Below are 12,622 nucleotides of genomic sequence, written 5' to 3'. Positions count from 1 at the left end.
AAACCCCTCCACATTCTTTTTTTCCCCTCTGATCTGATGTGGAATGCTTGCAAGGTGCACAGTGCTGAGCATTCTTCCTGATCCCTGTGGAGAGGGGAGCATTTATCTCTCTCAGACCATGCCTGATATGTCACCCATAATCTAACTGAATAGCTCCCAGATTGTTTTCAGTACCAAGGCTAATGCAAGGCCTCAGAGACCCCAAAGCACTCAATAAAATCTCTTATTTACACTCTTCCAGACCGCCAAGGAATTCTGCTGCTGGATCACACTGGTTATTAAAGGCCCCTTCTCCCATCGGCTGAAAAATCCAAAACATTCTTCTGCCAGGAAAATTAATCCTTACATTTGAGAAGAGCAGCCATTTGAAAAAGCCCTAGGCATCCTCCCTTTGAGGAATGGGGTCAGGCCAGGCCCCTGCTACCCATCTTCCCTCCCTCTGAAGCTCAGGGATTTGCAATATGCATTGAGCCAGTAATGCCCACAGAATACATTACGCTTTTTTATTATTTACTGGGACGATCTGCATATCTAAGGAGTATTAGAACAAGATCTAAGAGCACCTCCCACATCTAGGGTGCTACTGCCTTTAATCACCACAGCTGTTTTTAAAGATGCTCTAGATCATCTCTTCATGCTAACACCTCAGGTCTGTACATCACGAGCAAAGGCTCCAGAGAAAAGTGTAAGAGCATTTATTCATGGAATTACAGCACCGCCTCACAGAATGCAGAATCTCCCTGGAACAGGATGCTGAGAAGGTCCCCAAAACCTAAGTGGTATCATCTGATTTAATTCCACAGTTTGGTTTTAATTTCAATAGGAGTTATTCTCATATTTTCCACATTTGGAAAAACAGTATCTTGATACTATAGTGGCTGTCATGCTCAAGGTAATTGATCAGTTGATCAATCATTACTGTTTTGATGTATTGTACTCAGAAGACGTCTATCTCGTGAGGAAATATTCAATTCAGAAACTGTGGAAGATGATCGCCTGCAGAAAAAGACTTGAGGTTAAATCCTGGTTTTGGGAGTGGAGGACTGGAATTCAGACACTTCATGTGGGCACTTCATTCTCCAAACTGCCCTGCTGCTCTAACCTGTCAGACAACCCCATTTGTGACAGAGGGTGACACTGACTTAGCTCACTGTGTCTGCACTGTTACTTTGGATCACTGAATGAAAACACTGCGGAAGGGAAAACAATTATTATTATGCATCAGAAAGAATGACACGAAGCAAAAAGTCCTTCTACCAAAATTTGCCTGAGCCTGCTACCAACAGCTTTGGGTGTGAATTTCTTCAGCGTAGCGCTTCCAGCTGTAAAACCCCGCACACAGCTTCCTGCTATTACTGTAACGAGCACAGGAACACGTGTTTCGGTCCCACACAATATGGAAAGGGCCAATTTAATTTGTCCTTATAATTTCAGGGGCCTGGCGGTGGCTGCTGTTACTCAGCAGTAGATGGCTGCAGACAGTCCTTTATGAGGGCTCGGAGGGGCTGGCGCCACTGGGAAATGCACAGCTCAGCTAAAGTTGCATTTTTCTGGTGAAGCTTGATATATACCAGCCCGTGGTGACCTCCTGACCTTGTCAACACCCAGCATTATTAGAAGGATTTGTGGCTGCACAGCCAGGGGGGCTGCCATCGACGTGCAACAGAGCATTCATTAACCATCACTGCCCTGGAGCTGCACGTGGGCCCGCTCTGTGAACACTGCTCCCTTGTGAGGGCAAACAACAAACAAGGAAATCTGATTTACAGCCCCGGCCCTCCTCACTAGGAGCAGAGGGAACAGCCACGGTAACAAAGGAAAAAATGCAGCAACGGGAATGACAGGGCCTGCTCCTGCTGAAGGTGTGTCTGAAGTACAAAACTGGTACCATGGCTTCATGGAGGCATGACTGCAATACATATTTACCAGGCATAAACAAATCACATGGGTTGTACCTTCATTCCCTACCTAGATTACTCCGCATTTGTCCCTGCCTTTCTGATGCAAAGGATTTCTGCAGTAAGAAGGATGCATCTCAGCTTTTCAAAGGGAACGATGCTCCTTGAAGATGCAACATCGCTCCCAATTCAGCAAAATTTCCTACTGCCCAAAGGAAGATACTCACTTCTGGTTAGGGAGATAGACTGTCCAACAGAATCCCAAGGGCCAAACCAAACCACCTGTTACCTGAGAACCTAGCAGATCGCGTTACACTGGGACTCCTGTTTCTCTACCCATAAAGGCAGAACATGAGATTCAGACTGGTAAGCACAACCAACTCGTCTGCTTAGTGCTAGAGAAGGCCTGCTCATGGTTAATGTGCTGCAGAGCTCATTCATCTGTGAGGAAGCAACTCTTCTGCAGTAGCAGAGCAGCCCTGGAGAGAAATATATTGGTCTCATTTTCTCCAAGAAAATGCAATGGTGTTTATAACAAACCAGTCAAATCAAGGGACTTTCTAGAGAACACTTCCTCTGAACTGGGACGTCAAAATAAACGGCCTGGTCTTCACTATCACTCCCATCTCCTCTCATATAATGAGGATAAGGTTACTGAAGGAAGAAGTCTTTCTGGAACAAAGTAGTTTTTAGCTCTTTATCAGTTCCCAAATATACAGTTTAGTTTCTTTTTATACCTCTTCAGTTACTCAGTCCTTAAAAGCTGTTAGACTTGAAAAAATGTGCAGCATAAAAAACAAGTGAATATGCCGTAATGCCTCAACGAAACATAATGCAAAGCTAAAGATTACAGTTCATCTCCCCTAGAGGGCTGGCTGGGTAAGAGGCACATTCTGTCCACCTCAGTTTGGATTGCAATAAACATGATGTTCTCCCAGAAGGGAAAAAAAAAGGCAAAAAATTCCAAGACACAGAGCCTCCAAAGAAATGGAATCCAGATGTTGGAGATAACACAGCCCACTAAGAAGCCATAAACAGCTCCTGTTAGAGCACATTTTCACTTCAGCATTTCCAAATGGGTCTCATTTAATTACTGTGTGCTGTGCTTAGTAACAAACCTTCATTTGGCTATGTTCAGCAAATTTGTTAGCCTTGCTCAGAACTTCTGTTTACTCATTTCAGACAAATATTTTTTGACATGTGAGATCTCCTGCTCCCAATTTCAATTGCATCTTTTCAGCCAGCGCTCTAACAGACAACAGCATTTACCTTCTATTGCTCTCCAAAGGGAATCCCTACCAACTGCAGAGCCAGGTCCCAGCTCAGGGCCGTGCCTTCCACTCTCGTTTCATCTTACCTGTTCTAGGCTCTCGATATCTGCACGAAACCCTGAGAACAACGGCACTTCCAACACAGCCATGTTAGAGGATCCCGAGTGCAGCCATCTACCCACATGAACAAAAAGAGAGATAGAGTGGAAATAAACTCAGGATCCAAGGTAACAAACAGTACATGGACAACTCAGGATGGAGGACAACTGAAAGAAGCCTCAGAGAAAAAAGAAATACAAGGGTCTTTTCTTCTTTGAAGGATTTGTTGAATGTTACAGCCATTTTAAGGCTGATTCACAAAATCCTTTTTTCTGCTTTCATTCAACAAAAATTAAGGACAGAGCTATAGGAGGTGTCCAGGCAAATGACAGAAAAGCAGAAGGAAAGACGTAGTCTCCTGCCGGACTGCTTGCTTTATTTATCAAACAATCACAGAGAATGGACCTTGGCAAAGGGGAGAATCTCCTGAAGGAGAAGAAACTTCTGTGCTCTCCTGAGTGGAGACTGCAAATGAACTGTGGCCTAAGAAGAATGTTGCTTCCCAATACCAGGCAGTCATTTCTGCTTGGTGTTTCATAAATGGCTATTTCTCTCCAACAACTAATTGACAGAGAGAAGTGTCTTTGCTAATGAGTCAGCAGCCTTACTATCTAGTTACAAGTGTTAAAGAATTTCACTGCCTACATCATCCTCTAATTTCAGTAAGACTGCAAAACCCTGAAATTCAGAGTTGTTACTGTTGAAGTGTGCATTAAAAACACACAGGAACAGGTGGGGCATTAGAAGAAAGCTTTGAGGGCATTGCAAAAAAGATTTCAATTTCTTGCAGTACAGCAGAATAGTCAAAATCATAACAAGGAAGTTCCTGCACATTCCAGAACAAAGTTTTCTTTCTCTGTATTCACATATAATCAGCTCTCAACTATCCCTCCTTGGCAGCTTACCTGTTGGCTGATTAGCTGAAGCACAGCAACAAAGACAATGAGCGTGGTCCCAAGAGGGCTGTCTTAGCACTGAGAAAATCAGGTACACAGCTTCTAGAACTAAAATTGCCACATTTGGCTCCTGCAGAGCTAGTTGGAAGCCTGCTAGGGAGGGTTTGAGTTTGCTGAAGCACTGCACAGAGCCAGTCTGGATGTAATGACACACTCAAGCTTGCATGTCCACAATGGCATTGGATGGTCTGTGACAGACCCAGGTGGCTCCAGTTCAGGGCTAAGAGTCTCCTGGAGACATTAAGCCTTTATCTTGGTCTAAGTCCATGTATCTCCCTAAAATTTCCTACAGTATCCCTTTACCTAAAATCACAACCCTCTCCTTCCCATTCTGCTGCTTTTTTTTTTTCCCCTGACTGTTCTTTACAGGAAAACATCCCAACAACTTCATCTGATAATTCTTTAAAACAACTACATTCTGAGTAACACCCCTAGCTCTAAATATTTCCACCATCATCCACTGATACAATTCTCTACTCACATTGCCTAAGACAAAGGAGTTAAAAGAGCATCATTACAGGAAGAAGAGGAGGAAAGAGAAGATTTCATTTGCTTTTGTTTTCTTTCCAAGCAATCAATCTCCTCGGACTGGGCTTCCTCTCAAATTTCTGTCTTTGCTCCAGCAATTCCCAGGACAGAAGTTGCAGTAATAACAACAGAAAGGTTGTGTTGATGCAGGGCAGCCTCCTTAGTTACGAGGATCTTTAAGGGATTGACAAAATTGTAAGCCTATCTCCCCAGTACCAGCTGCAGCGCTCAGGCAGAGGGGAACTCAGGCTGAGAAAGTGGTACAGCTACACGCACCACAACACTCAGCAAGCTTTTGGAAGATGAGTTTGAGTTGCTTATTAGTGATTATTGTTACAAAAGGGATGAAAAATACAACTAGGCTAAAAAAAAAAAGGGTCAGAAATGATACAAACAGTGCAACAATGAAGTAGTATTTTTCCTGTATTGGTGAACGTATCAGTACAACTGCCTTACAGTTTTAGGCAACAGGGAGTTCTCACCAGGAGAAAAGCCTGCAATGGAAGGAGCAACAGATGTGCTAATCAAAAAACTGGACTGCCTCTGAGAAACAAGCAGGATGGGGTGGAGACTGGCGTTTCCTACCTAGTGCACGTCTCTAGTATCACTTTGTACTCTTGATGGTCCCGATCTGCAGCTGGGTCATCATCATCCACCAGCGCTCGCTCTCTGTGTGAGGTTTCAGAGCGATTCTCATCTGGAGAGAGGGACCGCAGGAGAACTGGAGCTTGAAGATGCTGCTCTGACTTTGGCTCCTTCAGGTTAACCAGGAGCTGGAAAGCTGGTTTGGCAATAGGATCAGGCACGTTGTACGTGACGTCAATCTGTAGTAGAAAGGGGAAAGAAAAAAAACAAGGTAGTTAATTAGACTCCAGTATTTTGTAGCATCTGCAAACATTCTCCAAAGACCAGCATAAAGACTCGACCTCTTCAGAGAGAAATAATGGCATGCACAGAAGCTAGAGAAGCTTTAAAACTCAGTTATGTATAGATAAAGCTTCACCAAAACAAATTCACCCTGGTACAATCACGTTTACTTCCATGGATTAAAGCAGCGCCATGTTATATATCCACTTACTTTGAGAGAAACTCAAAGTGCAACTCCCTCCTTGCAGCAATCTGGGATTAAAAAAAACTAGCAAAGAGACTGCCAGCTTAGAGATCACCTGCTCACAAACTTTCTCCAGCCCTGAGGCAACTTTACCTGCATCAGACAGCAGCCTTCGCCTTTGGCACTCACAAACAGCCCCGTTGGAATACTGGGGATCTGAGGAGAATCCATAGTTAAGATACAGAAGAGATGTGGCATTCAGAATATAAATGAATATCAATTTTAGCTTTATTCTGTGAAAAAGATCTTTCCAGTTCTAGAGGACACTAAACAGCTGAAGTGACTGTGGCTTATTCTTTTCAGTAACCTGCATTTAACAAGGATAGAAACAAGTAGCAGCACAAAACAAACATCAGTCACTAGTAATGGTTTAAAATGCCTTTGATCACTGCCTCCTTCACATCAAATCTCAGAAAGTCCTAAGATTTCAGAGCTTAATTCACTTTTTATTTTTTATTTTTACCGTTACTGAGCTTTACTGAGTTGCCATTCAGATTCCAGTTCAGATAGATGACATTAACACAAAACCACTTACCACTGCAGTCTGGAGGACTTTTTTATTCATTTTATTAAGCTCAAATGTCTCCTGGTAGTCTAAATTAGTTGAAGCCAAGGAAATGGTAAGGTTGACTCCTCCAACATAAGAAAGGATAGCATACTCAGCCAGAGCCTGCAGGGCTACACATGTATCCTAGGGATCAGAAGGAGAGATGAGAATAGTGAAGAACACAGGGCATACTAAACTTACAGACAAGCACTGTGCTGTACTGTCATCAACTTGTGGTAGCAAAGCCTTCCTTACTAATTCACATTGAAAAAGAAATCTCAGTTTTTGTTCACTTTTCCTGTCAAAGGCACCTGTAAGGACAAAGTCTAGATTCCTTTTAAATTATGAATTCCAGAAGGAAGTGGTCAAGAGCAACAGAAAGCTTTTCTTCTTATCAGGACGCAGCTTCTAGGCTCTAGACAGAAATCCTGCAGTAACTACACCTGAATCGATCGATTTCTGCAATTGATTACGCATGCACCAAAGCCACCTCTGTCTAAGGCAGCCCACCTGAGTAGACGAGAATCCTCCGAGTGCATTCCTCTGCTGTGAAAGCCATTTTACCACGGGAAGTGCAGAAGCCACATCTCCCAGGAGTGTGTATGTCAGAAGGGCATAAGATGTCATTTCCACTTCTGCAGAAACTACTGAAAGAGAGGTGAGGGAAGGGGAAACGAATCAAACTACCATCTAGGAAAGAGAATCAAGCTGGCCAATAGTTGAAGTCTAGGAAATCAGTGCTGAAATGATAGTGACTGCCAATAAAAGCTGGGTATGCAATCCCTACGTCAATTTGACAAAACAAACAACAGACTGACTGACATCTTCAGAACATCTTGGTAAAACAAGATTTCTTTGGGGACCAAAACCTTCATGTCTCCAGAAATGCGAACAGATTTTGTGAGGGTGTAGAGATGTGGGAAAATTTGAAGTGTATTATGTAAACTACGCAGTCAGTGGCCTCCTATTGCAGCACATTCCCTTATTTTTGCTTTTGCCATACAGGTACCTGATTGAGAGAGACCATCATTAAATCCCATGAAGGTATCTTCATCAGTTACAAGACTTCCCGTCAAGCTCCAGTGTGTAAAGCCATCTAGAAAAACAGGACAGTGGAATACATAAGATATTACAGGAGGACTGCAGCTCAGCCTCTGCGTGCAGGAAGAATCAAACATCACTATTGCTCTGACTCAGCAGACTGAGGCCCTGAACCACGCTGTCCCTCCATTTAGAGGAGCATTCCCTCAGCACGAGGCTGCAGACTCCTGCTCCTTTCACAACTACAGAGGTGGCTCAAGGTGACAAATGAGATCATTCTCCTATATTAGACGGAAATACACCATGAGGAAACGTGACATGTTACCAGACAAGCTCTGACATATTGACTGGAAAGCAGAGCTCCAGATACACTTCCTTCCTTCAGCATCAGTTGCAGGCACAGAAATAAGGCTCTCAGCCTTCACCTGAATTGAATCTGGAAAATTCTTTCCTTACAATGTCGAGCTGTGCCGTGAGGAGGGCCTCGTCTCACAGGCTCTCTCCTCTCCAGCAGCTCAAACATACCATTCAAGTCGCAAGGCCTATTTGTTTATTCCTGTAACAGGGTTGCCAAGTTAAGAACTTGCCACGCTGGCCCCGGGCGCACAGTACCTTGTGTAATAGCCATGCTGTTCATTTTCCGCAGCGTCACAGAGGCAGAAGGACTGTGCAGCAGTGTCAGGGCGTATGCAGTCAAGGCAGTGGTGTAAGGGTCTTCTGCTGAATGTAAGTTGGACTCTAAGAAGTGTTTTGCTTTGTCAACAGCGGATCTCTCTTCCTGTATTTAGGGGAAAGAGCCCACACATTACCAGCCTCTCTAGCTCTGTTAACCCCAGCAGGCAGCACACAGCGACCTGCTCACACCCCTGCAGTGGGATGGGGAAGAGAGTTGGAAAGGAATAAGTGAGAAAACTCACGAATTATCAGGGGTTAAGATATTAACAGCATAACAGGGAAACTAAAAGCTGCATGCAAAAAGTAAAGCAGAAAAATGAATTAATTCACTCCTTCCCATCAGCAGACAGAGCTGGAATCACTGCATTTCTCGGGACTTTGTGCTCGTTAAAAGACAACCAGGAAACACGCGTTCTGCTGTGCACAGAGTGACACCAACACTTTCCTTAAGGAGAGCCACACATCGTACACTGAACAACAGGAGCAAATAGCACAGCACGAATCACCTAGACTAATACTGAGGTGAATTTATTCCCCTTAAAGCTGAGAAAAAACGTCACGCTGCTGCAAGGCAGCGGATGAACGGAGCAGAAGCAGAAGCGAGCTCTCCGCTGTACGTCTGATTGCGTTCCTGACACTCTGGTGCGTCTAGCAGGCGCCAGAGGATAATAAAGGCCAAGGTTCCCAGGGGTCCCTGCAGCCAACAAACATGTTTTATTAACTCCCTCGATGACCTCACCATGTAGGAACGTAGCTCTGATAATTTATAGAAACAATTTAATTGGACTTGATGTAATTTGGTTTCCTTTGATTTCCCTGTGGCACTAACCTTCCCCTCCTCATTTCCTAGCTAAGATCATTAGCAACACTTGCAAATCTCCTCCAGGAAAACCATAAGACCTACATAAACTGCACTTCCAGCAAATAAAAGTGCTGGGGCTGTCCTGTGCGCAGCAGCCCAGGGAGAGCATCACATCACTTCTCAGAGGGGGACAGCGCTGACAGGGAGGCAGAAAGTTACTCTGGGAGCACTTTGGGACTTTAATTTTTATTTTTCCCCCCGCTCAAGGCTTTCAAACAGCCTCAGTTACCTGAATGCTATCATTCTAATGAGTAGAGAACCTCAGAAAATAACAACAAAAAAATCAAGCTGAAGAAAATAGTGAGAATTTTTAGACCATGCAGAACACAAGAGCTGTTCTAAGTTTCTGTTACCTCAGAAGTTACACCTGTTTCCAAAAGAGACGCAACCACATAAGCCGTCAGGGAAATCTTACCATGGATGCCACCCTGGGGGGCAAAGAAGACAAAACCATCAAAAAAAACCTGGAGAAAAGGATGCCAAGTAAAGAAGTGTGACATTCGGGAACCCAACCCAACGTTGTAGCTTCCTTCCCTAGCAATAGCCTGGGGACACACTGAAACTGCCCTGATCCTTCCTAAGCCACCTGAGCCGTTCAAGTCCACTACACATTTCAAGCATAAGGAAACTTCATCCATTCCTGCTTTGGGAATATCTTGAAAAATGCACCTACTGGATATCTTGCCTGTGCAGTTTTTACCTGAATGTCCTTATTCAGTATCCTGCCCATAGCAGGAAAAGAGCCATCTTCCTTCTGATGCTGGATGATCCAGTCCTTTGCAGCTGTTAGTTCTTTTGGGTCAATGAAAATAAAGCCCCGGGACTGCGCAAAGGACTTGAGGACAAACGCTGTCAGCCTGTAAAGACAAATCCATCATCTTCGTTAATCAAACTCATTCAGAGTCATGCACCAGCGAAGGGAAAACAACAAAAAGGCACAAATTTTGGAAGTCTTGTGGGGAAAATGCTAAACATTGTTTAAGAAATGACGGCACATAAAGGCTGTAAAACTGCTCTATCTTCTGAACGAGAACAGGGTTAAGGGTCAGCGAGTTACACTGAAAAGCGTAACTGGAAGATACACTTGATTTAGTTATGACACTGAAATTACCTTTTTTAGATGCTTCAGTTACCTTTTATTGATGCTCAAGTCATTAAAACTTTAAAGTTAAAAGCTGCTATCTTTACAGATATTTGTAACAAAGAGAGAGGAGTAAGTTTTCCAATTTTGGTTTGGTCTTGCTTTAAAAAAATAAAAAGAAGAAGAAAAAAATCCAGATCCACTATTAAAATCTAAGGCTCTGTTAGACTTCGTACAGAATTAAGACTTAAGAAAGCAACAGAAGTGTTTTTGGAATTCTAAACCTCTGACACGCAACTAGTGTGAACTCTGGCCAGCTTTGGGGGATTGAATCATCCATTTTACAAGCCCCTGAGGAATGGGAGGGTAGAAGGCATGCTGCCTGGCAAAGGATTTTTCAAGTGTTAAGTAATTCTTTGTCACCATGTTTCACATCGAGGGAATGGGAGATGCCAGATCTGAGATAAAAGTTTACTATCTCAGAAACAGCAAGGCAACAGCATCGTAGAAGTGGTGCTTCCCCTCAGATGAGTTCACAAAGAGAATCAGTTTAAAGCAAAATGAGAGTAGATGGAGAAGCCAAATGGCAGCAAAAACTAACAAATGGAGACAAGAATCTACCAGACCTGAGACACTGTATGTGGTGAAACACACCTCCTTAAAGAGGGCTTTGGTCTCTTAAGGGGGGCATTGGTGAGATGAGCTCATCTCCCAGCTTCACCATTTCTGGTTCTCATACTGTTTCAGTCTGGAAGACCCTGTACTTCCCACTCTCAGGGCACAAACCCATACCATTCCATTTCACCTGCAAGGGGACACAGAGCACTTAAAGATGACATTATTCTGTTTGTTTGTTTTCTACCCTGGTGGAAGTCTCCACTGCTTCCAGAGACAGCAAGCTTTCTGTATGTGCTTCAGGTGAAGCTCTATTTTTCCGAGTGGAATTAGGTGCTAGAAGTGGCTCAGACATTGCTACTCCCATCCCTGTAGACCAAGCACAATCTTAAACTACAGCTCCAGCACCTAAAGCCCAGACACAGCAGTAGATGAGACCACCTTAACTTCCAATGAGTCCTGAAGCAATTACAGCACACCTACTCACGTAGCATGAACATTCAGCAGCACTTAAAACAGTAAGCCTACAGTCACCGAGCATTATTGCTGTTCTACACTGCACGACACCATGATGGAAGTTGGAAAATCACTCTTTTTTCTTTGCCAATTGTGTATTTTCCCACTTAGCAAACACTGAGCTTTCTAACCCCGTTTTAAATAGCAGCTCACCACATGCTCCCCGAGGAATCCCTCTCGCCAAAAGCGCTGTATGAACCATCCTGCCTCTTGTAGGTCAGCTGGCGCTGGTAGCCTGCAAGTTGGAAAAGAATTGTGGGAGTCCAAAATCCTCACACAGAGCAAAGCAAGCATTTAAAGTGAATGAAGACTCAGACCATCTGGCACTAGTGTAAGGGATTCTGCTGCCCCAGGCAACTTCTTATTTTGCTGTGTTTGACAGAGCAGCGCATTCAGAAATCTGTGTAGGCTAACATCTGTAAGGCTACGCATATCTCTGGAAGACAAATGAATGAAACATTATTCCTCTAGTTCTTAATCTTTTGCTAAGCAACACATCTATCAAAAATCAGTAGAATGTTAAGTTTCTGAAACACTGTATGTTAAAAAAAAAATCAACTCCTGCATTTTGGCCACTAGAAATGTTAAAAATGTGATACCCCTCTGCATGATGCAATATTAAAAGAAGCATACACTTATTCTCCTTTCATTTTACTGAGAGCACGGTGCAGTTAAGGCACTTTTTGACTTAATTATACAACTGGATTCAGACTTCATTTCCAAAGCTGCTGCTCAGGACAACTTAAAGTAACGTGACAACAACAGCTGAATGCTTACTGCCAAAATTCCAAAGGAGGAGAAGACATAAGAATTCTTACATTTCTTCCTTGAACTATGTGTGAGATGTGATGGATAACGTGTGATCTTATTGTATATAAACACTGCGAGGGCAGTCCTATAACATCTGTTTTAGACAAGTCCAACAATACGTTGAGTGCTGGAAACAAGGAGTCTCCACTTGAATGCCTTTTGAGGTTGAAAATAGTCAAAATGCTTCCAGTCAATCAGGAAGAGAATTTGCTTCTCAAACCTACACGTCTTATAACCATGAGCCATTTATTATTAGTATGCCAATAAAACATACAATGCATCTGTACCGAGGAATACCCAAATACACATTTTGATCAAGCTCTTAAATGCCAGGTACAATCAAACCCTTCAGAATGGGTGTTTCTGACAGGGAGATATGTCACACGTGCAAGAGGACTGGGTAAGAGGCACTTAGTGCCCGCTTAACTCATGATACACGAATAGTCTTTTTTGTCCATACTGTATGACTTTTGTATAGGAAGGGATTACTTTTTCATTTCCAGAGACAAAGTTTCATTGCTGACCTCTCCAGGTACAGGCAGTGCCACAGCTCCTGAGTGAGCACTGCTCACGACTCCTGCACTGTCACTCTACAGTCTTCCGATGTTCATA

The 12,622-nt window shown here is 43.4% G+C and overlaps 1 protein-coding gene across 1 annotated transcript in view; it reads right to left on the bottom strand.

Annotated features, from left to right (window-relative positions):
- Positions 1 to 12,622, bottom strand: part of CPAMD8 (C3 and PZP like, alpha-2-macroglobulin domain containing 8) — a 42,551-nt gene that overhangs the window by 7,097 nt on the left and 22,832 nt on the right. The window contains exons 27-36 of the mRNA XM_021378946.1: positions 11,354 to 11,435; positions 9,689 to 9,845; positions 9,342 to 9,416; positions 8,064 to 8,229; positions 7,420 to 7,506; positions 6,921 to 7,057; positions 6,399 to 6,554; positions 5,957 to 6,019; positions 5,338 to 5,576; positions 3,256 to 3,343 (exon numbers count right to left, since the gene is read on the bottom strand). Coding sequence (XP_021234621.1) covers positions 3,256 to 3,343; positions 5,338 to 5,576; positions 5,957 to 6,019; positions 6,399 to 6,554; positions 6,921 to 7,057; positions 7,420 to 7,506; positions 8,064 to 8,229; positions 9,342 to 9,416; positions 9,689 to 9,845; positions 11,354 to 11,435 — 1,250 coding nt within the window. The remainder of the gene's footprint in view (positions 1 to 3,255; positions 3,344 to 5,337; positions 5,577 to 5,956; positions 6,020 to 6,398; positions 6,555 to 6,920; positions 7,058 to 7,419; positions 7,507 to 8,063; positions 8,230 to 9,341; positions 9,417 to 9,688; positions 9,846 to 11,353; positions 11,436 to 12,622) is intronic.

This window comes from Numida meleagris, chromosome 27, assembly GCF_002078875.1.
Source record: "Numida meleagris isolate 19003 breed g44 Domestic line chromosome 27, NumMel1.0, whole genome shotgun sequence".
Classification (NCBI taxonomy): Eukaryota; Metazoa; Chordata; class Aves; order Galliformes; family Numididae; genus Numida; species Numida meleagris.
Note: the sequence above shows the minus strand (reverse complement) of the source record. Positions and strands in the feature narration are given on the sequence as shown.